The sequence below is a fragment of the Mesoplodon mirus genome, assembly GCF_964341445.2.
Source record: "Mesoplodon mirus genome assembly, chromosome: 5".
In the NCBI taxonomy this organism is placed as follows: Eukaryota; Metazoa; Chordata; class Mammalia; order Artiodactyla; family Ziphiidae; genus Mesoplodon; species Mesoplodon mirus.
This window is the reverse complement of record NC_138980.1, coordinates 69,235,035-69,260,223: the sequence shown is the minus strand read 5'-3', so window position 1 is coordinate 69,260,223 and position 25,189 is coordinate 69,235,035. Positions and strand designations below refer to the sequence as shown.

At 42.4% G+C, this 25,189-nt stretch overlaps 1 protein-coding gene across 1 annotated transcript in view; it reads right to left on the bottom strand.

Moving 5' to 3' along the window:
• Positions 1-25,189, bottom strand: part of KLHL3 (kelch like family member 3) — a gene marked incomplete at both ends in the record, with an annotated part of 109,948 nt that overhangs the window by 65,621 nt on the left and 19,138 nt on the right. Inside the window, 2 exons of the mRNA XM_082621730.1 lie at positions 4,019-4,140; positions 16,074-16,180. Coding sequence (XP_082477856.1) covers positions 4,019-4,140; positions 16,074-16,180 — 229 coding nt within the window. The remainder of the gene's footprint in view (positions 1-4,018; positions 4,141-16,073; positions 16,181-25,189) is intronic.

The following is a 25,189-nucleotide window of genomic DNA, read 5'->3' as shown; positions in this document are numbered from 1 at the left end:
TATATCTGACTGATTCCAAACAATGCAGTTTCCTGAAGGTTCCACATTGTGCTTCTCAGGGGAGCCCCTGCACATGCAGCCCCCTCCCTACTCCCACATACAAATGAACGCAACAGGCCCCTCCAGGGGCTCACACACCAGTAGGGACACAGACAGGTGGAAGAGGAGGCAGGCCTGACCTCCCAGACCTTCTTTCAAGACCCAGCACACACAACACTTCCTCAGTGAGGCCTGCCCTGACCATCCTCATCAAGGGGGTGATGACCATTGCCTGCTTCCTGGGTACCTCCACCCTGGCCCCTACCACACCGGAGGGCACGCATTTGCCTGGACACCTGTCTCCACCTTCAGACTATGTGCTCCTTGATGAAAAAGCTTCTGTGTTCATAGTGCTCTCTGTGCCCATACTGTCTGTTGGCACAGGGTGGCACTCCTCTAAGTGCTTTACCTATAGTAATTCACTTAACCCTCACGCCAACCCTATGAGGTTAAGTACGATTATTATGCCCATAATACAGACAAGAATACTGAGGCACAGAGAGGTTAAGGACCTTCTTGGGGTCACACAGCTAGAAAATGGTGGAGTCAAGGTTTGAAGGCAGACAGTCTAACTCATGACCACCCAACAGAATGGGTACTATTATGATTCCTGTTTTACAGATGAGAAAACTTATCCTTGAGGCAGGATGTCAGGGAGGGTATCAGAAAAGCTCTACTAGGAAGGAAGCAGAACAAACCAGAGGCTGGCAGAGTAAGAGTCTTCTCTGATCAGAGGTCACTGAGTCCCATGCCCTCACTTTACAGTCAGAAGACTGACCCCCTGCAGTGGGAAAAGGCAAGAATAAGAGTACTGTGTAACTGAACATCAAAACTGAGGCCTGGGGCTTCCCTGGTGGCTCAGTGGTTGGGAGTCCGCCTGCCGATGCAGGGGACGCGGGTTCGTGCCCCGGTCCGGGGGAGTCCCGCATGCCGCGGAGCGGCTTGGCCCGTGAGCCATGGTTGCTGAGCCGGCGCGTCCGGAGCCTGTGCTCCGCGACGGGAGAGGCCGCAGCAGTGAGAGGCCCGTGTACTGCAAAAAAAAACAACTGAGGCCTGGACCCAGGGCTCCATTCAGACTTGATTCCTGCCTCATCTTTAGTTCTGCATGCCCTCTGAAGCTGCACGTCTTCACGCTGGCTCCCTCCCCACGACCCCTACAAAGTAGTTTTTAAAAGTAATGGTGACGCCATTTTCTCCAGAGTCCTCCGATTACGCTATCTGTTGCTACCTGCCTTAAGGTAACTGGTGCTGTAGAGACCACCACTGGGTTAGAACAAAGTTGCAAAGATAAATACCCAGCCAGGCAAAAAGGATCCAGAATGGAACATCTTCTAACTATCTAAGCTTGTAAACACTTTGTACTTTACAGGGAAAAAAAGGTTATTAAATAAACACATGTAGAAAAGGGAGAAAAAAGCTGGGTCCAATTATACAATTCTACAATCTCCCCTAAACAGTGCTTTAAGTTTGTTTGTTTTTGTTTTGTTTTAGTGACCTAAAACAACAAACAAATTTATTTTCTTACATCTGGAAGTCGGAAGTCCTAAATGGGTTTCACCAGGCTAAAATCAAGGTGTCAGCAGAGGTGAGTTCCTTCTGGAGGTTCTGAGGGAGAATACGTTTCCTTGCCCTTCAGGCTTCTAGAGGCACCCACATTCCTTATCTTCAAGGCCAGAAACATCAAACTGAATCCTTGCCAGGTCGCATCGCTCTAGTTCTCTCATTCCACCTCTCTCTTCAATTTAAATACCCCTAGCTATTACACTGAGCCCACCTGGATAATCCAAGCTAATCTCCCATCACATGTTCAGCTGATTAGCAACATTAATTCCATCTGCAATATTAATTCCTCTGACATTCAACCTAACATATCCACAAAATTCCAGGGGTTAGGACACGAACATCTTTGGGAGCTACTATTCTGCCTACCACACTGTATGATTAATGAGTTACTGATATACCCTAATGCAAGATTTTTAAAAATTATTTACCCCTGCATATTTTTAGGTTGACATCTAGCATTATTCATTAGAGTTGAAAGGATGTAATTTCTGGCATTTTGTGAATCTCAATATTTATATCAGTCTCAAAAGTACCTAAATGAATTTAAATGTCATGGTGATTTGAAATCACTATCACCCATTAAAAAAATTTTTTTCCATACATGCCCTATACATATTTTATACTAAATTACTTTGCACTTACTGTTACTGCCCAAAAGTCATTCAGCTGTTTAAATTCCGCTGCTAGACCTAGTATGTAACCATGACCTCGCCCACTCCACTCTGGATGGGAAAGACCAGAAATAATGGAATGGCTATGCATTTTACTGTGTATAAAATAAACCTCAATTTTAAAAGGGCAGGGGAGAATTATACCAGATCACTGTAGAAACTATGCCACCCAAAAGTCTGTCTAGGGGCCAGAGACAAAAGCAGTCTGTACCTTGGGGCAGGCTCTGCAGGCCCAAATGCAGGGTGCCTCAGACCCTCAGTCTGCCTGGGCCCTGACACCCCCAGCAGAGTACCCTTCACCACACCAAGCTAACTTCCACTCATCCTGCAGTCCTCAGCTCAAATCTTATCTCCTGAAAGAGCCCTTCCTAGATTCCCTCCTTCATCCAAATTGTTCCTTTCCTTCAAAGGACTTATCACAATTTGTGCATAAACATTACTTGTGTGCTTATTTGATGAGTGTCCATCTTCACCCCTAGACCACAAATTCCATGAAAGCAGACAATGGAATGACCTCTGCTCACTGGTACAAACACAGTGCCCAATAAAGTGTCTGGCATGTAAGAGGCACTCAAACATCTGGGCCAAATGGAATCAATACACGATTATCAATTCGGCCTCCCAAATACCTCATTCCTAGAAAAGGGGATGGTGGTCTGGATAAGGGAAATAGGTATTTTGGTCACCAGAGAGATATTGGCCTATTCACCTAAATAAGGTGAAATTTTGCTTTAAAAAAAAAAGGAAGAAAAAACCTCCATATCCCATACAATTTCCATTACTTTAATTAAATAGTAAAATCCTTAATGACAAGAAATAGTGTAACCAGCGTCTGTGTTTGGCCTGGTGATTCATAGGGTTCCACCATGGGCCACACCCTCAACCATCTTCCCTTCTGAAGCATGACGCTGATGTCTCACGTCCCCACAGTAAAGATCCACACCTTTGGGTGAAGCAGTGTCTTCGCTGGCTCCTCTTTCAAGCCTCCAGATGGCTTGGGATGAGGGCAGGGTGGCGAAAGGAGGAAAAGGCACAGACAACATGTCTCAACGCAACATGCCCCTACTGACACTCAAGCCTGGTGCTTGGCACCTCCACAGGCTCAGAGGCATTTCGGTGATGAACAGTGAGACAAGAAAAACTTTTAACAGCCTCACAAGCCAATACTCAAAATCCCTGAGATGAGATAATGACTGAGGAGAAGAGAGGTCACCCAGGCTTCTAATTCTTCCTTCACCAACACTTTAAACCAGCATGAGTTAAAGACTTTCTGCTCTGGAGCCCAAGCTCATTCAGAGGGATTTTGGCCTAGTGGTTAAGAAAGTGGGTCCCATGGTCAGGCAGGCAGGAGTTTGACGGTCGTTCACCCTGGCCATGTAACCCAGGGCAAATCACCTACTCTCTCTGGAGCTTCAGTTTCCTCTCCAGTTACCAACTGAGTTGTTGCGAGGGTTAAATGAAGTGATGATGTAAAACAGTGGGCCCAGGGGCTTCCCTGGTGGCGCAGTGGTCGAGAGTCCGCCTGCTGATGCAGGGGACACGGGTTCGTGCCCTGTTCCGGGAAGATCCCACATGCCGTGGAGCGGCTGGGCCCGTGAGCCATGGCCGCTGAGCCTGCGCATCCAGAGCCTGTGCTCCGCAATGGGAGAGGCCACAACAGTGAGAGGCCCGCGTACCACAAAAAAAAAACAACAGTGGGCCCTGAATATACAATACACTGAGCTATTAGTTGGAGCTGAGTTTACCTGGACGTTCTCTTCAGTCACCTCAATCTCGGCTGTATAGATGTAGTCAATCAGCTTACTCAGGGTCTGCCCATCCACATCCTTGATTTCTATCTTCTTGGCTTTACTCTCAGACATGTCACCTACAGTTCAAAACAAAAACAAAATGGACATGAACTTGGTGCCTAGGGTGTGCTTAACTTTCACATGGCCTCCTGCCCTGTCTCGGCAACATAAAAGCACTGTCTGTGCTCCCAGAGGCAGCAGAAGGGCTCAGGCACAGAGGAAGATAGACCAGCTGACATCAAGGTCACAACAACTCTGGGTCTGTGATCATCCACAAACCCAATTTCAAGCATTCCCCACTCTATCTGTTATCCATTTCCACTCTGAAAGCAAATCTACACGTGATAAAGCATTCAACCAAGTTACTGCAAACTTGTTCACAGGGGCCAGGGAAAGTGAATGAGATATGCACCTGTCCTCAAGAAGGAGCACCTGTTCTAGTAGGGCAGATATATAAAAATATATGAGATGATAAGAGCTTAATAGAGGTATATGCAAAGTACCAGTAGAACAACAATTTCTTAAAAAAACAATTACTGAGTGCTAACTATGGCCAAGCACTGTGCTAAGCACTTTAAACTGTTGCCTATTTTGATCAACAACCTATGAGTGTTATTAGTATCATCCCCATATCACAGATGAAGAAACTGAGGCACAAGAGTGTAGGTAATTCATTTTGCCTACAGTCACACATCTAGGAAGGGGCCAGGGATTGAAAGCAGGGAGTCTGACTCTAGAGCCCCACACTTGTAATCACTATGGTGTACTGAATCCCAAGTATGCAGACGATAGAGCAACAAACCCTGTCTGGGGAATCCAGGAAGGCATCCTAATAGGAGGTCACATTTGAGCTGGGTATTCCACATGCAGCAGAGGTGAGGAAGGACGAGCTGGATGCAGGAATCATCAGTGCAAAGATAGAAAAGTGCCAAAAGAATAAATGTGGGGAACAGTGAGAGGGCAGCACGGCTGGTACGTGGGGTGACAGTGAGAGGAAGGAGGCTGGAGAGGCAGATAGGGGCCAGGACTTGCAGAGCCCAGCAAACCATGCAAATAAGTTTGCACTTTATCCTAAGAGTAGCACCCCTGAAAGGTTTTAAACAAGGGAATGACATCAACAGATGGGTGTCTTTGAATGAAATTTTGGATGTACTGGTGGAAGCTGGATCAGAGGCAGGGAGAACAGATGGGAGGCCCTGACAATAATCCAAAAAAGAGAAGACAGAGACCTGTGAACTAGGGCAGCAGTGGCAGCAAATGTGCAGTCCTGAGGTCTCTGACTTCAGCCTGTCCTCTCTATACAGCACACAGCTCTATCTAGAGCCAGGCTCCTTCAACAAGGGCTGCTTATTTCAGAAGGAAAAGACAGGCAAGACGTGTCTTTGTAGACTGAAATGAAGGGCAACATGACTACAAGAAACAGGGATTCAGAAGTCCTCATGTGAGTGTGAAAACTGAGCCTGGGTGGTTGTTTTCTCTCTGTGGAATCTGTGCACTGGAGCCAAGAAAATAAAGTACAGTACAGCATGTGGGCTGCAGACACCCACCTCCAAGCTGCATGGACTGCACATGATTCCTCCACCAATCCCCAGTTCCCACCCTGACACAGTTCTAGATATGAATGACTCTGAATAAGGAGGAAAGGTGGGGGCGGGGGACCTATTCCGGACGTTGCCGGCTCCCACTGCTGCCAGATCAGGTAGCCCAGAGACCCCCAGTTGGTTCTCTCTTCTCTCTGACTGTAGTAGAAGCCAGTGAAAAGGCTTTAGCACAAAGAGCCCTGACACAGGACAAAGAGGCAAAGAGGAAACAGGAAAACACGGTGGGTTTCTCCTCTACCTATAAAACAGGCTCTCACAATCTCTTTCTTGAATTTACTCTAAGACAAACAAGAACATACACGCAAGGAAATCAGAAGTTAAAGTCATCTCTCCAAACAGCTACTAAGACATTCACAAATAAAGGTCCAGTTGGTAATTATATTGCAAAAGATCATCAAAGATAGCCAATTCTTAGTTTAAGAACTTGGACCTTAGAGGGACTTCCCTGGTGGCGCAGTGGTTAAGAATCCACCTGCCAATGCAGGGGACCCGGGTCGAGCCCTGATCCGGGAAGATTCCCCATGCCACGGGGCAACTAAGCCCGTGCACCTCAGCTACTGAGCCTGCGCTCTAAAGCCCGTGCTCCTCTACAAGAGAAGTCACTGCAATGAAAAGCCCACGCACGGCAATCAAGAGTAGCCCCCGCTTGCCGCAACTAGAGAAAGCCCATGCGCAGCAACGAAGACCCAACACCCCAAAAATAAATAAATATATAAATAAATTTAATTTAAAAAAAAAAACTTGGACCTTAGAAAAAAGAGCAACCAGCAACCTGACTGCAAGAACCAAGAGACTCAGAAGCCCTTAGTGAGTGTGAAATCAGAGCCTGGCCTGATTGCTTTCTCTCTATGGAATTAGAGCTTGGGAGTCAGCTTAGGGTTTTATAACTTGGGGGTAAACAAATGGAAACTCCTGAAATTGCATGAAAACATTTGTATATGTGGGCAAAAGTTTGATTTTCTGAGGGGATGAACAAATCATTTTCATCAGTCTCAAATGTCCAAAAAACATTAAGACACAGTTTTCTAGATGGTGGGACTTTGGGAGATTTTTTTTCTTGCTTCTTTATGTGAATCAAAAGTTTCTAATTTCTACATTAAGTACTTAAAACTCCAATAAGCAAGGAAAAAATGAAAAAAAAAAAGAAAACCTAGGGTCTCAAAGACATGTATTTTCTGAGAAATTTACCTTATAGGAAATTGGAGACCTATATAAATCATAAGGACTCATAAAATGCAATTTAATATCTCTATGAACCAGTAGAAATCACTGCACCAAACTAAGACATCAGTTTAAACAAACCCTGAAAGTGGCAGTAATAATAGTTGCTACTACATGCAGGCCCTCAGGGTTTACACACATTATTTCATTTAGTCCTTGCAACGACCCCAGGAGGTACTAGATATTACTTCCATTTTATAAATTATAGAACTGGCATATCAAGAGGCAGTTGCACACAGCTAGTAAGAGGCAGGGCTGGGATCTGAACTGTGGCCTAACTCTAGACCTCATGTCATTTCTAATAAATCCCTCTATAATTTAAACCTGACCCTAACTGATGGCTTTGATAAAAGTATTCCCAAACAAAGCCTATGTCCAAATTCTGAGCCAACTTATACTTATTACCCAGTAAGCAAGAACGAAGAGAGATGGGATCTTGTCCTCAACACCTAACAAAGTGCGTGACATACAACAAGCACTGAAATAATATTTGTTGGTACAGGGAAAGAAAGAAAGAAGAGAGGCTTTCTTTTGACATCTCATAAATCCACAGACTCTGATAATTCTAAAGAGGGAGAAATCACCAAAGGCTTGGTCATTCTTACTCCTTCATTCACCTCCGCTACTTTGACAAATATTTCTAGAGAACAGAACATAAGCCCAATAAGTCCTTCTCTATTCAAGGTCAACCCAAGAGACCTGTTCTGCTGTTTTTTCTCAAGAGGCCCAGCCCAGCCACTTCAGACTCTGAACTTTCAGAAAAGAGGAAATGCAGATGGCCAACAGGTACATGAAAAGATGTTCAACATCACTAATCATCAGTGAAATGCAAATCAAAACCACAATGAGGTATCATCCCACACCTGTCAGGTTGGCTATCATCAAAAAGAACACAAATAACAAATGCTGGTGAGAATGTGGAGAAAAGGGAACCCTCCTACCACTGTTGGTGGGAATGTAAATTGGTGCAACCACTGTGGAAAACAGTATGGAGGTTTCTCAAAACACTAAAAATAGAACTACCATATGACCCAGGAATTCCATTCCTTGGTATACATTAAAAAAAAAAAAACACCCAAAACACTAATTTGAAAAGATACATGCATCCCAATGTTCACAGCAACATTATTTACAATTGCCAAGATATGGAAGCAACCAAAGCGCCAATCAACAGATGAGTGGATAAAGAAAATGTGGTTTATATACACCATGGAATACTACTCAGCCATTAAAAAGAATGAAATTTGCAGCAACATGGATGGACTTGGAGGGTATTATACTAAGCAAAATAAGTCAGACAAAGACAAATTCTGTTTGACATCACTTATATGTGAAATCTAAAACATACAACAAATTAGTGAATACAACAAAAAAGAAGGAGACTCACAGATATAGAGAACAAACTAGTGGTTACTACTGGGGAGAAGGAAGTGGGGACGGGCAATATAGGGTAGGAGATGAAGAGGTACAAACTATTAGGTATAAAATAAGCTACAAGGATATATTGTACAACACAGGGAATACAGTCAATATTTTATTTATTTGTTTGTTTGTTTGTTTTGGCTACATTGGGTCTTTGCTGCTGTGTGCAGGCTTTCCCTAGTTGCAACAAGCAGGGGCTACTTTCGGTGTGGTGTGCGGGCTTCTCATTGCAGTGGCTTCTCTTGTTGCGGAGCATGGGCTCTAGGCATGTGGGCTCCAGTAGTTGTAGCATGCGGGCTCTAGAGCACAGGCTCAGTGGTTGTGGCACATGGGCTTAGTTGCTCCGTAGCATGTGGGATCTTCCCGGACCAGGGCTCGAACACATGTCCCCTGCATTGGCAGGTGTATGCTTAACCACCGCGCCACCAGGGAAGCCCAGTCAATATTTTATAATAACTATAAAAGGAGTATAACCTTTAAAAATTGTGAATCACTATATTGTACACCTGTAACTTATATAATATTGTACAGCAACTATACTTGAATTAAAGAAAAAAAAAGAAAATGTCTGTTTGTTGCACATCTTTTATCCTCTGTTAACACCATATCCTGTTCTTCCAGATAGATCATGATCTACTCAAGGGCAGATATTTGTTCATTCATTCACTCAACAAACATGTATCAAACAGTCCCCATGGGCAAGGCCCAGAGGACACAGTGGTGAACAAGTCATGTTCCCTGCCCTCATGGAGCTCAGTCTAGTAGAAAGAGGGATAAGTAAACCAACATTTACAAAGTATGTTAAATGCTAGAAAAGGAGTTTCAGCTTAAAAGGTTCTTAAGCAGGGAAGCTTATACCCTGACTTGTATGCAAAATGATGAGCACACAGGAGCACACATTTACTATTCTTTGTGGAACGAATCCATTGTTCTCATCAGAGTGATTCATAATGGTTAAGAACCACTGATCTAACATGAGATCTGGAGGAGTCATGGTTGTTCAGAAGAGCAGTGAGTATGAGGGAAGAATATTCCAGGCAGATAGAATAGTGTATGTAAAGGTCCGGAGGTAAGAAAGAACATGACCTATTCTGGGACCATAAGAAGTTGAGTCTGACAGAAGCACAGCATGAAAAGGGAGGAAGGGGGAGAGGAGGCTGGAGATACAAGCAGGGTCTGGACCACTTGAGGGCCTTGTGGGCCATACTGAGAAGTTTAGACTTCATCCTAAGGGCAATGGGGAGCCCTTGACAGACTTTAAGCAAGTAAGGGATGCATTAGATTTTTTATTTTGGAAAGATCGCTAAAGCTACAGCATAGAAAATGGGTTGGGGGTGAGGGAACAAAATAGGAGGTTGACCAATTAGAAGGCTGCTGCAGTAAATTAGGTGAAAGATGATGGCAGCCTGGACTAAGGGTCTGTGTCTTTTTTTTTTTTTTTTTTTTTTTTGATTTTTGCGGTATGCGGGCCTCTCACTGTTGTGGCCTCTCCCGTTGCAGAGCACAGGCTCCGGACGTACAGGCTCAGCGGCCATGGCTCACGGGCCCAGCCGCTCCGCGGCATGTGGGATCCTCCCGGACTGGGGCACGAACCCGCATCCCCTGCATTGGCAGGCGGACTCTCAACCACTGTGCCACCAGGGAAGCCCCAGGGTCTGTGTCTTGAACTTCTTTAAATCCTCAGGCTCTACTTTAAGACCTTGCACCTAGAAGTCTCCAAGAACCATAAAGAGCCCAGGAAAGCAAGTCATGGTTCTTGACGTAGCAAACACACCACATGCACAACAGAGCTCTTTTTAGGTGGAAGATTGCCCAAGGGGGGAACAGGAGGGAGGAGGTGCATCTTGAGGAGCCCAGGAGGGAAAACCTTTCACCATCACAGAAGACTTAGGAAGGCTATGAAATCACTGGCTCATCCTCTAGATCACTGGTATAAACCCAACCCTATTATTCAGCCAAAGAAGCCTCAAGAGTGAGAAAGGAATGGTAGAGTGGCTACGAAGTCTTTCTGAAGGACCGGACATAGACCACCAACCACCCCTACAAAGTTGTATGGCAAAGGGAAGAAAAAGTGCATTCAGGAAGCCTTGTGTTATGGAACTCTTCCTCACTCCTCAGCTGAATCCTTACTGTTTTAATTTCATGATCTGGGTAAAAAGAAAACAGAAGGTCCTTATCCTTTGCACAGTGATCCTGCATGGGTGTTAAGATGGTTATTAAACTCCCTTACCACTAACCTTCATCTGTCTAAGTCCTAATATCTGGGTTGCCAACTCATTTGGCTAAAGCTGAGACCTATGTCACATGTTAACATCACATGAGAAAAAGAAATACCCTGTCACGTCCCTGAATCCCAGCTAAACCTCCTGCAGGTGAGCAGCCTATGCCATTTAACTGCAAAAGGCTGACCTCTGTCTCCTGTAAAGTAAGGACATTCCCGGCCCTGCCTTTAAGCCAAGGCTATGTGAGAGTCAAAGGAGATAATGAGAGTCTGAGAACTGTGGCAGCAGGATTCAGCAGAGCTGCAATGATGGATTTCACCCCAGCACCCAACCTCCCTGGAATCTCGTCCTTCCTCCACTTGGAAAGGTCTTTCTGCTCAGCTAGAGGCACATGGAGCACCAAGTCAGGAAGGAAATGCCTTCCTGATATGAAACAGAGATGTTTCATATCAACCCTAACCACCACCAGGACAGCTGGTATCAGAGCCACCCCACACATCCACATGAGCTCTGTAAACTATGGTGTGCTCTACACATAATAAGAGTAAACTTTATTAAGTACCTATTCTGTATTGGGTGCCTTATTTCCCTTACTTGTATCTGTTCCCTGGTTATTGTTATTATTGTTTTATTGTTGTTATTCCAGTCTCATAAACAAGCAAACAGGATCATAGAGGTTAAGTGAATTCCCTACAAACCTATCAGGTGCTGGAGTCAGGTCACGATGGCTCCAAAGCCCTTTCCAAGACACCACACCATCTCCCAATACAAGGTGGCATTACCACCCCTGTGTTTAATCCTTAGCAAAGAGGCCTCTGCACCAATAACTCCAAACCTCCTCTATGAACATTCATAAAACATTTCTTACCAGTGATCCTCTCCAATGATGATCTAAATTTCAAGGCTGAGCTACTCCAAGTCCAGACAAGTCTACCGCAGATAATCTTGGTCAAATCAGTTGCACCTTAATGGGTGCTGGTGTGTGTCTGAACAGTGGTCTCTTTTCCTAGACACTACAAAGGCCTATGTTGAACTACATCCAAATCAATTCTTGAAAAACTCACCATTTCCTTAGAGGCAAAACCCTCAGAAGCCAGACCTTATCTACTCCGACTAATCTCTCAAGGCCCTCTTTATACAAAGAAAGGATTCTACTCCCTAGTGCTCCCTCCCTCCCTGCCCCACTGCCTTGGATTAAGTCTTGCTAAACTGCATGTTATGCAAAGATCTTCAAAAACATCAATACATCATACAAACACTCAGAACACAGACATAGGCCAGGGCCTGGCAGAGTCAGGCATAAAGAAAGGGTGAAACAATGGTTCTATGGGATGAGTGCACGCCTGGAGGTAAGAGAGCCAGGCCCTAATTTTTCTGCTTGAGGCTAGTTGGCGCTCACATTCCAAGCCCCTTGCCTCTTACCTCCAGCACATTCCTGACTCTCCTCCCTATTTCTGTTCACCATATATTTGAAGACACTAGTTGAATATCAGCCTACATCTAATAAAAACTGGACAGTAACTTTTCTTTAAAAAAACAAAGCCGGGGCTTCCCTGGTAGTCCAGTGGGTAAGACCCTGCACTCCCAATGCAAGGGGCCCAGGTTCAATCCCTAGTCGGGGAACTAGATGCCACATGCATGCCACAACTAAGAGTCCACACGCCGCAACTAAGAGTCCGCATTCTGCAACTAAGAAGTCCCCATGCCACAACTAAAAGATCCATATGCCACAACGAAGATCCCACGTGCCGTAACGAAGACCCAGTGGAGCCTAAATAAATAGAAAAATAAAAACAAATAAAAAATTAAAAAACAAAGCCAATTTAATCAGCCTCTGCATGTAGCACAACAGAGCCAGAAGATGGGACAGCTCACTCCCAGGGCTTCTTTTGGGATGGAGTTCAAATGTCTTTTAGCCATGGTGATGAGCCTAAGACACTTAGTCCACATATTCTTTAGAACTTGGTTCTTTTAACACCATAAAATGGGATTGTTTTCAAAGTTTTGGATGACATGAAGGGATCCACATGGAGTACAAATACTATAGTACACAGAACACATAGAAAATGGCATGATAAAAAGAGGGAAAAAAAACTGACTGGGCTATTTTGGGAAAATTATTTTCCCCTGGGATGGAGGTGCTAGATGGGGGGATGGGGTCAAGGGGAATCTTAAGTATTCCATACTCACAGGGAAAAGAAGGACAAGACCAGCCCTTCTGGCCTCTCCAATCACACTATGCTGAAGGAGTGGAGAGCAACTCACGTGACTGCCCATCCCAGACCTTCTCACAGGTTGGCTGCCTTTGGACACTCTCCTGTGGGCACGCAGACCTCAGTTTCACACTTATTACAAGTTATTCTGGGAAGGATATGGTCAAGGAGTGGAGCTGGTATTTGGAACCATCACAGGACATTTGGGCAATATGAACTGAGAGGACAAAAAAATAAAAACACTTTAAGCCTCAGTACAAGATCTTAATCATACCACTCAAGTCAGAAGAAAGTCACATGTATTTCCTTTTCTTTGGGGCCTTAAACATGCTGATAGAAATGGACTCAACGAGAGTCAGCTGGGCCTTTTCATTACTAATTTTATGCATTTTGAAGCTGAACCTGATAATTAGAACAAAATTTTGCAATGTTACTCTTTTTTTTGTACCTGTTTACCAAGGTTTAAGCAAAACCAAGGGGCCTCAGAAAATACACGAATCTGATGTACTGCCCATGGAAGCATAAGCTGGTACAACTGTTCTAAGTGTTGTGGAATTGAGGCACGTGTCTCACAAGAATTCAAAATGTGCACACACTTTAACCAAGTATTTTTTATTCTAGGGATCTAAGGAAATAATCAGGAATGTAAGTAAAGACTAAGTTGCAAGGATGCCCATTTTAGCATTATTTACAATAGCAAAATATTAGAAAGAACTATAATTTCCAACCAATAAGGAAATGGATTTTCAATTCAGATACATATGATGGAATCTTATGAGGCCATTAAAATAATGATGTAGATGTGATTTCATTGCCATGAAAATATATTGACAATATAGCGCTAAGTTCAATTAAGCAAATTTTCATTGAGCACCTGCTGTATGTAAGATCACGCTAGGCAGAAGGGACATAGCAGTGAATTTAAAAGGTACAGTTTTTACCCTCATAAAGTTTATGACTGACCAGGCAAATCAGACAGTGAGGAAGTAATGAGATAAGTAGTAATACTAAAGAGAAGCATAAGCTATCACAAGAGTAGATGTATTACATGTATTTTTTTTTGCTTGCCCACGTTTTCTAATTTTTATTCTGCAATGAACATATGTGAATAGTGTTTGGATGAGTAGATGGATAGGTAGGTGGGTGGGTGGATGGATGCACAGACAGACAAATGATGGATGAATGGATGGATGGATGGATGGAATGAAGGATGGAAGAATGGATGGTAACCAGATTCAGTGGAAAGCTTGGACTGGGCAACACATTAGACTGCTTTCTTCTCTTGATTCCCTCTTCCCTTCAATTACTAGAATCCAAGACCTGATCCAGAAGCACCTATTCTCTCCCTTTCTAAAATCACCTTGTTTTGCTTAGGCACTTCCACTACCCCCAGAGGCAAGTTCATTAGCAAACAGTGGAGCCGACAGTACAATTTACTGTAATTCCAAATAGACTCCTCTCACAACACTGGACTGTCCAAGCCACACAAACAGAGAAGAATGACCGGCAGAACGATTTACTGAAGTTGCAGCTAAATAACTATTGTAGACAAGATAAATTATTTTAAAAGAAAGAGATGGATGAAGGACAAGGACAAAAAAATAAATAAAAACCTTACTACTAGAGTTTGAGGCTACTCCAAAGAGAATGTGGCTCAAAATTTCCAGGTAGTGAAATTAGCTGGTTTTCCAGGCTGCACTGTGGAATTCCTGGCCCAAGGCTCAAAGTGAGGTAAGTGTGGCTTGGTCCACTTAGCAAAAGCACTGCCCCAAGTTGAGGCCAGGTCCTTCACATGATGAGCCAAGGGGGACATACATGTGAGGAACTCTCCAAATGCCAAGTGCTACGTACTCCCCGCCCCACCAAGAACCACTCCTGCCCAGCACAGGCTTTGTACTATATTAGGAGAAGGGCAAGAGCCTATTCAGCAAAGATGTGCCTGCACTCACCCATCCTTAGCAACACCACATTCATTCATTCAACCTTCACTTATTCAGTCTCCTAAACATCAGGCCTTGGGGTGGGCGCTAAGGATTCAACAGTGACAAGACATAATCCGCAAGCATCCAAAGCTCACAATCAAGGGTAGGAGACATTTTGTTCATTAAAACAATACTTTAGTCCTATTATGTACCAGGTACTCAGGGTACAGAAACAAACAAATCTAACAAGATCCCTGTCTTCATGGAACTGATACTCCAGTAAAGAGACACAGGTAAAAAATATATAAACAACCAACCAATGTGATTTTCAGACAGTGATAAATGTTATGAAAAAAACAGAGTCAAGTTATGGAATAGAAAGAGACCTAGTGGGGAACTACGGCTCAGGTGGTCAGAGAGGAGGCAACATTTGATATGTAAACTACAGGGTGAGAAGCAGCAGGTACATGAGACCCCAGAGCATGACCACCACAAACCCCAGGAAACAGATGAGAGTACAGAGTGACAGTGACCACGCTCAGAGGAAGCACAGGGTACAGATGAGTGTGTCGAAGAGACACCTGACCTCATCCAGCTGGCTTTCAGTCAGCAGTGATGGCTACAGCACTGCCTGCTCCTGGCTCAGGGGAGGTGCTGCGAGGTACTGGAGACAAGAAGCTCAGCCCATGGGTTTCAGGGAATTCAGTCTCAGAAATAATACACGTGCAATAGTTGGACAAGGCTATTTGGCATGTTCAGGACACAGGGACTCCCTGGAAAGTTGGCAAAGGTACTGAAACTGAATGGAGATGGTGAATATACCTCTGTCTTACTCTCCCCACCTCAAGCCCCACCATCACTTCTGCCAACTCTACCGCATTCCTATAAAGGCTAGAGGAGACTCAAGGTTCCTGCCTGGAAAGAACAGCTAAGGAATAATAAGACGTGGGACAGCCAGCCCACCCAGCCCTGGGCTAGGCATCCGGAAGCCAAGTTCCACTCATTCACCGTGTGACCTCAGGCAAGTCCCTTCCTTTCTCTCAGCCTCAGGGTCCCCCATCTGCAAAATGACAGCTCAGAAGCCTGGGGATGAAGCCAAGAGTCTACATTTCTAACCAGCTCCCTGACATGATTACGACGCATGACAAAGTCTGAGAATTCATGGACTATATGATTCTACATTTTTTCCTCAGAGTTAACTGTAATAGGGGCTGCATGCTTGACTGGCCTGGCTGAGGGCCTGTCATGGTGCTTTGTATCTCCATGGTGCAAAGAATCTGGCACACAGGAGCTCCTCAGGGTGGGCGTCACAGCCTTCTTTCCTCCCTCCCTCATGCCACCACCCTCAATATTCTCCCAGTGGGGCTGAAGCCCCACAACCATGGGTTATTATTTGCCCCTCACCATACCTGTGAACATCGCACAGAAGTAGGGGCTGCAGGCTGCCAGGACCACACGGTGGGCTTCTATCTCAACATCTTCTGCCACAATCACCACGTCACACAATAGCTGTTTGCTGCAAGACACCAGTGGGAGAAAGGATGGGTCACAGCACCAACTCCCACCCCCAGCCACACAAGGGTATTTTTTCTCCCCCACCCTCCGAGTTCCATACTATCACCACGGTTGTCATACAGACCTACCATATCTTAAGTTAGGCAGGGAGATGGACTCATCAACTTTTCCAAGTCCCTAATAAGCCCCACATTCACGCTTTCCTAAGGCACTCAACTCTGTAGAGATCTAACTACTATGTAGCTGCAAATTCAGGGCTCCTTCATTTGTCTTCACATCTCTGCTCCGCAACTCTCTACAAGCTATGACTGAGAAAGGGGGACAGCAGTTCAAGGAGCAGTGGGAAAAGCTTTGGGCTGTTAGCTGAGTAACTGAATGAATGCCAAGGAGCATGAGCATGCCACTGAGGTGTGCCACCAGCTAGAACAGGTATTAACTCTTCCGCAAGGAATCCACTGCCTGTGAAACACTGGTAAGAGGCCAGCCAGATCTGGAGGACTCAAGTATGTTTCTTCCCACCCAGGTTTAACACAAACATCAAAAAGACTCCACCAGTACACACAGTGCTCCCTAAAGACCCTGGGCAAACTCCAATTACTGCAATTATTAAGAAAACTGTAACTACATTTTTACTTGTTTGTCACCCCCATACACTATGAACTTTTTTTTTTTTTTTTTTTTCTTTTTGCGGTATGCGGGCCTCTCACTGTTGTGGCCTCTCCCGTTGTGGAGCACAGGCTCCGGATGCGCAGGCCCAGCGGCCGTGGCTCACGGGCCCAGCCGCTCCGTGGCATATGGGATCCTCCCAGACCAGGGCACGAACCCGTATCCCCTGCATCGGCAGGCGGACTCTCAACCACTGCGCCACCAGGGAGGCCCCACTATGAACTTTTAAAAAGACTTGTTTACTGTTATATCCTAGACACCCGGTTGCATGCACAGCACACAGTAGGCCAAACTTTTACTAAATAAATTAATAAAGGAATGAAATTTTAAATAGGATCAATCCACACTCAGAAACAGAATGAATATTTGACTACTTTGAAGACTGAAAGGGTACCACAAGCCCTATGAATCCAAGAATTTTTCCTCTACCAGCCTTTCAAGTTCTTATCATGGCTATTATCAATACAATAGTCAACATTTTTTGAGTTACATGTGCCAGGCACTGTTCTAAGCACTTTTTTTTAATACATATTATTTCATTTAACCCTCTCTACAACCCTATGAAGTATGACTACTGTTATGCCCCATATTACTAAAAAAGGAAACTGAGGCCCAGAGAAGTTAAGTAACTTTCCCAAGGTCACACAGAAAGGGAGCAGTGGATTCAGGATTTGAATATAAGCAGCTGAACCCAAGAACCCATGCTCCTAACTTCTATAGTATCCTGGTCACCACTAGTCCTTGCTTTAGATTGAAGTACTAGAAGTGGGAGGGAAGACAGGGAGGATAAACACATTTCAACTGTGATCAACTGGTAGTGGTTACTTAGCACACTATACTGGATTGAGAAGTCTGAGGTCATGACTGGGTTCCATGTGACAGTGATGAGATAAATATAATGAGTATGTCATCGTTAATAGATGGAAGAGAAGCTACATATTTGCTCTCCCTGGTATAGCATATTAAACCATTGCCAACTATTCAGACATTAGTCCAGGTTCACTTTTCAGAGAAATAGAGTCATAAAGCCTGGGAAGGCTAGAACCACAAATGCCCTTAGAGATCACCCTATGTATGAAGCTCAGAGAGGTGGCCCAAAGCCACAGAAGCCTTAGTCTTGAATCTAGTTCTGACTCCAGGTACAGTACCATAATGCCTCATGATTGGTTGACACTTAGAATGGGAAAAAACAGTAGCTAGGTTATCTCCCATGGGGAAAGGTGATCAGGAAAGGTTCAGCACATGGAATAAGGTACCAGTGAGGGGGCTTCTGGGAAGGGTGAGACCCCTGAGCAACAAGAGGCAAAACCTGGAGGTGGGACCTCATCCTGCAGTGAACAGCACACCTTACACACGAACTTTATCAGAATAAACCAGCTCAACTGGGAACAGAACTGGCTCTGCCCCAACAGGCTACAAGAACATGGACAAATTGACCCCATCAATTTTCTCATCTTTTTTAGCTGCCTTGGGACATATACCGTGGGGACCAAATGAGATTGCAGATGCCACTTGAGAGCAGGCTTGTTTAAATATGGATAAAATATATTGTAAAAATGTACTCCCAACAGTATAGACTCAGCTTGGACATTTTCACTTCTATTAAAGATTTTGGGGAGAAAATAGAGTTATCACTGCTATTTAAAAGTACAAGTAATTTTTTTTTGGTAACCAGTATTTTAATAAGGAAAGTGTTGACACAGATGGGTCAGAAATGCTGAGCAAATTTTCAGTGCCAGGTGATGGGCAAGCAAATGTCAAAGTGGGATATCTTATACAAACCCAGAAGAGCTGATAATTCTTGAACAAATGGGAAAGAGACAAGAAGGAATGAGGAATAAAGATGGAGAATCCAGTCAAGCAAATAAATGAGAGCAGTTCTGATAGGTGGGAAGTGTATCTCAAGGCCAGAGAAACTCTAACCTGGGAGAGTGACCAAGAAAAAGTTGGTCACAAAGTCAGGGTAGGCTTTCCCAGGTGGTGGGAAAGCCTGTCTACACACTGGAGACATCTCAGTCTCCACTATGCAGGGAAAAGGAAAGAGGCAGCTCTACAAGCACTGCCTGGCTCACGAGCACTTCTAACTCCAATTACCAGAGACCCTGTGAGATCCTTTTTTCTGAAGTATCATACAGTACTCCAAAGGACAGTCTTGAGGAGAGAAAAGTAGGGCTATACACACTGTGATTTGTAGGAAATAGAGTAGAGCTGTTAGGAAGGAGCTCAGGCCCTGGAATCAAACTGACCAGGGTTCACGTCCCCTGAGTATCATAGAATTGACATGTGTTGTAAACAAGATAATGAATAGCACTAATAGTAAACATTCAGTAAATATTTATTTCTTTTCTTCCTTTTTTCCACAAAATACTTCAATCAAGATTAGAGTAAGTTCTGGACATGGTAAATTTGAGCTGCCTTTTGGACATCTAAGTGGGGCTGTCAAGTAGGCAAGTGGATACTAGGGTCTGGAGTTCAGAGGTGGGAAATGGTTAAGAAGTTGGGGGAAAGGGGAAGAACCAACAAAAGAGATGAGAAAACAGCCAGTGGGATAGGAGGAAAACCAAAAGAGTGTGGTGTCCAAGAAGCCAAGTAAAGCCAGGGCTACAAAAAGAAAGGAATGATCAATTGTACCAAATACTGCTGATAAGTAAGATAACATTAGGGTGGCTAGCCAGGGCAATTAGGCAAGGAAATGAAATAAAAGGCATCCAAATTGGAAAGAAAGAAATAAAACTATCTCTATTCACAAATGACATGATCTTGTACATATAAAATCCCAAAGAATCCACTAAAAAACTACTAAAATAAATAAATGAGTATAAGGAGGTTGCAGAATACAAGATCAATATACAAAAATCAACTGTGTTTCTGTATACTTGCAGTGAACAATCCAAAAATGATATTTTTAAAATTCCATTTACAATAGCATCAAAGAGAATAAAATACTTTAGGAATAAATTTAACAAAAAAATTCAAAACCTATACCCTAAAACTATAAAACACAATTGAAGAAAATTAAAGACTTAAATAAGTGGAAAGACCTCCAGTGTTCATGAATTGGAAGGTTAATACTGTTAAGATGGCAATTCTCCCCCAAAATATTCTACAGATTCAATACAATTTCTATCAAACTCCCAGCTGGCTTCTTTGCATAAAGTGACAAGCTGAGCCTAAAATTCAAATGTAAATGCAAGGGACCTAGAATGGCCAAAACAATCTTGAAAAAGAACAGAGTTGAACAACTCAGGTTTCCCAATTTCAAATCACTACAAAGCTAAAGACAGTGCAGTAATAGCACAAGGACAGATACACAGATCAACAGAATAGAATTGAGAGTTTAAAATAAACCCTCACATTCACAGTTAATTGATTTCTGAAAAGGATGCTAAAACCATTCAACTGGGAGAGAATAATCTTTTCAACAAATGCTGCTAGGAAACTGGATATCCACATGCAAAAGAATGAAGTTGGACCCCTACCTCACACCATACACAAAAATTAACTCAAAATGGATCAAAGACCTAAATGTAAGAGCTAAAACTATGAAACTCTTAGAAGAGACATTGGCGTAAACCTTCATGACTTTGGATTAGGCAGTTGTTTGTTAGATAGGACACCAAAAGCACAAACAAAAAAAAAGATACATTAGACGTCAAAGTTTACAACTTCTGTGCTTCAGGACATCAGGAAAATGAGAAGAAAACCTACATAATGAAAGAAAAACTTTGTAAATCGTATGTCTGATAAGAAGCTTGTGTCCAGAATACATAAAGAACTTGAAACTTTACAACTCATAATAAGTAGACATATAACCCGATTTAAAATAGGCAAAGTATCTTAATAGACATTCTCCAAATAAGATACAGAAATGGCCAATGATCACATGAAAAGGTGCTCAACATCATTAGTCATCAGAGAAATGTAAATCAAAACCACAATGAGATAACTCCTCACACACACTAGGATGGTTATAATCAAAAACACAGAAAATTACAAGTGTTGATGAGGATATGGAGAAATTGGAAGCTTCATACACTGCTGATAGAAATGTAAAGTGGTACAGCGGCTGTGGAAAACAGTCTGGCAGTTCCTCAAAAGGTTAAACACAGAGTTGTTATCTGACCCAGGAATCCCACTCCCAAGAGAAATAAAACATACATCCACACAAAAACTTGTACCTGAATGTTCACAGCAGCATTATTTATAATAGCCAAATGGCCTCAAATCTGTATATCCATACAATGAAACATTATTCAGCAATAAAAAGGAATGAAATACTGAGACATGCTACAGCATGAATGAACCTTGAAAACATTATGCTAAGTAAAAAAAGTTAGTCACAAAAGACACATTATATGATTCTAAAATAGGCAAATCATAAAGACAGAAAGTAGATTAGTGGTTGTCTAGTACTGGGAGGTGAGTGAATAGGGATAACAGGGGGATTACTGCTAAAGTATACAGGGTGATGAAAATATTCTAAAATTGATTGATGGTTGCCCAATTCTGTGAATATAATAAAAACCATTAAATTGTACACTTTAAATGGGTGAATTGTATCGTATATGAATTATATCTTGATGAAGGTGTTACCAAAAAAAGAAAAACAGCATATACATCTGCAAAAAATGAAAATTCTAAATCAAAAAGATATATGCACCCCCATGTTCATAGCAGCAGTATTCACAATAGCCAAGACATGGAAGCAACCCAAGTGTCCAGATGATTGGGTTAAGAAGATGCGATACACACACACACACACACACACACACACACACAAAATGGAATATTACCCAGCAATAAAAAAGAATGAAAAATCTCCACTTGCAGCAACATGGATGGACCTAGAGAATACTATGCTTAGTGAAATAAGTCAGACAGAGAAAGACAAATACTATATCACTTACATATGAAATCTAAAAGATAATACAAATGAATGTATATACAAAACAGAAACGGACTCACAGACATAGAAAACAAATTTATGGTTACCAAAGGGGAGGGGGGAGGGGCAAATTAGGAGTATGGTATTAAAAGATATAAACTACTATACATAAAAGAGATAAGCAACAAAGATTTACTATACAGCACAGGAAATTATACTCAATATCCTGTAATAACCTATAATGGAATATAATCTGAAAAAAAATGAATCAGTATGCTGTACACTTGAAACTAACACCATATTGTAAATCAACTATGCTTCAATTTTTAAAAGTTATACTAAAAGCAAGAAGGAATAAAAATTTTAAAGGCTAAAAAAATGATACACTTCAAAAGAAAAGAAAAACAAAAAGCAGTGTGCTAAAATGGCTCGTTACTAGTAATAAAGCCATACTGGAAAACAATCTAAAAAAAAAGATGAAGCAGAGAACTTTTTGCAATGGAGAAATGAGAGATTCAAACTGTAAAGATAAGATAGAAGATTGTTGTTCCTTTTCAGGCCTGATGAGGGGGTGCTATTCCAACAAGGACCACGTGCCCACTTGCTGGTTGGTTGGGTAAGTCAGGAGACAAAGAGCCATTAGGGCTCTGCTGCCCAGAAGCAGCTGTTGGTCTGACCAGAGCAGAGCGAGGAAGTACAAAAGGAGGAGGAAAGCTGGTTGGTTACCACGTCAGCAGCCCATTTTCTACAATGCAAGTATAAAGAACAGGAAACACGTGAATTGTGTGATTCATAAATTGCAAAGAACATGTGTGCTTGAACTAAAATAGCTTAAAACTGAGGGAGGGGAATGTGAAAATAATGCAAGAAATAACCCTAGGTCCCTGGAATATCAGGTAACATTTCATTAGCCTGACCCCTTGAATGGCAAGGTGCTTCACCCTGGCCTTCATCAAAACAAAGTATGCCTCTCTCCAGTTCCCATTAAACTCACCCAAATCAATAAAGTGTCTATTCAGGCCCCCTTTCTCTCACTGCCTCCCCCATTCCACTCTAGTTTTTTAAGTTAGCCATTTAAATACCTTAGAATTTGATATAGTCTTTGAACACCACTAGAATGCAAGCAAGATTGAGGGCAAGACTTTGTCTCACCTACTGTCATATTCCTGAAGCAAAAAATCGCCGTCAGGGGACTTCCCTGATGGTCCAGTGGTAAAGAATCTGTCTTGCTATGCAGGGGACACAGGGTCGATCCCTGGTCAGGGAACTAGGATCCCACATGCCGCAGGGCAACTAGGCCTGCGCGTCACAACTACTGAGCTCGCGCACCTCAACTAGAGCCAGCGTTCCACAAACTACAGAGCCCAGGCGTCGTGGAGCCTGCGTGCCACAACTAGAGAAGAGAAAACCTGCCTACCACAACTAGAGGGAAGCCCACGCACCACAACCGCAACGAAAGATCCCGCGTGCCGCAACTAAGATCCGACACAGCCAAAAATAAATTAAATAAAGACTTTTTTTAAAAATCGCCATCATAATAACAGCTAATACAGAATGTTCACTATGTTGCAAGGACTCATAAAATATCTAAGGAATAGCTATTGTTATTATTATTATGCAACATGCTGTTTAAATTAGCAATTCTACTTCTAGGAATTAATTCTATAGAAATAATTGTAAATATGCACAAGTACTTAACAACAGTAATATATGTGCTGTCACTGTTCTAAGCACTTAACTTATTAATCCTCTTAACAAGCCAGCAAGACTGGAACTATTATTAGCCTCATTTTATGGTTGACAAAAGTGAGGTTGGGGATATTAATGAACTTGCCCAGGTTCACAGCTAGTCAGCACTGGAGCCAAGATTTGAAACCAGGCTCCAGAGTCTATGCTTGTGACCACTGTGCTATCCTGCTTCACACATAACCACTGCAGGTATTATTTATTTGATGGATTGGAAAACCTAGACATCCAACAACACGGAACTGTTTTAAAAAAAACAAAAATAGAATATCATTCATCCACTTAAAATGAAGTTGTAGAACAGTAACATAAAAAATTTGTTCAACATAATGTTAAGAATAAAAATCTGGTTGAACACATACACTACTATATATAAGACAGATAAACAAGGACCTACTGTATAGCACAGGGCATTCTACCTAATATTCTGTGATAACCTATATGAGAAAAGAATCTAAAAAGAATGAATATATGTATATGTATAACTGAATCACTTCGCTGTATACCTGAAACTAACACAACATTGTAAATCAACTGTACGCCAATAAAATTAAAATATTTTTTAAAAAATAAAAATAAAATAAAAATCACCCATAGGAAAAAAAATCTGGTTGAGACATATTTTAAACAAAAAAAAGATCTCCTAAGGGTTAACAATGGTTAGCACTGTGACTTTTTGCTCACCTGTATTTTCTAAATGTTCTATAATATATTTTCACAAAAAATTTATAAAATTTACAAATTTTTAAAGAAAAATTTAAAGGTTTTAATTTAAAAATGAAAGGGAAATCCATGCCTAAACCTGCACTAAAATTTTCCCAACCAAAACATAAACAGACTGTGGTCCATTTGAAAAAATCAAAATCAATTTGAAAAAATCAAAAGGAAGAACAAGACTGTGATGGTTAATATTATATGTCAACTTAACCAGGCTAAGTGATGCCCAGATAGCTGATAAAATATTATTTGTGGGTGTGTCTGCAAAGGTTTCTCTAGAAGAGATTAGCCTTTGAACTGGTAGACTGAGAAAAGAAGATCTCTTTCACCAATGTAGGTGGGCATCATCCAATCCACAGAGGGCTTGAATAGAACAAAAAGGTGGAGGAAGGGTGAATTCTCTCTTTCTCTTCTTGAGCTATACTGGCCATCTTCTCCTGCCCTCAGACATCGAAGCTCTTGGTTCTTGGGCCTTTAGACGGCAAGACATACTCCACTGGCTCTTGTTTCTCAGGCCTTCAGATCTGGACTGAATTATACCACTGGCTTTCCTGGTTCTCCAGCTTGTAGACAGCAGATTGTGGCAATTCTCGTCCTCCACAATCATGTGAGTAAACTCCTATAATAAATCTCCTCTTACATATCTGTGTCTATATATCTGGTTTTCCAGAGAAACAGAAGCAATACATATATATAAATAATATAATAATAATAGATATATAAATAGATGTATTATTGGTTCTGTTTTTCTGAAAAATCCTGACTCATACAAAGATTATTCACTTAAATTTCAGCAAAGGACCAGTGTTTTCCAAAATAAGTTTCACAGAACACTCGGTCTATACAGAACAACAACAACCAAAGAGGATTCAAAAACATGTGGGAAACCCTCAGTTAGACAAGTTTATTGTATGTCTTCTCAGAGATTTTAATACGCCTATATATATTATGAATCTCGGGGGGTGGGTATAGCAGTTTTATATAGCATTTTTCAAA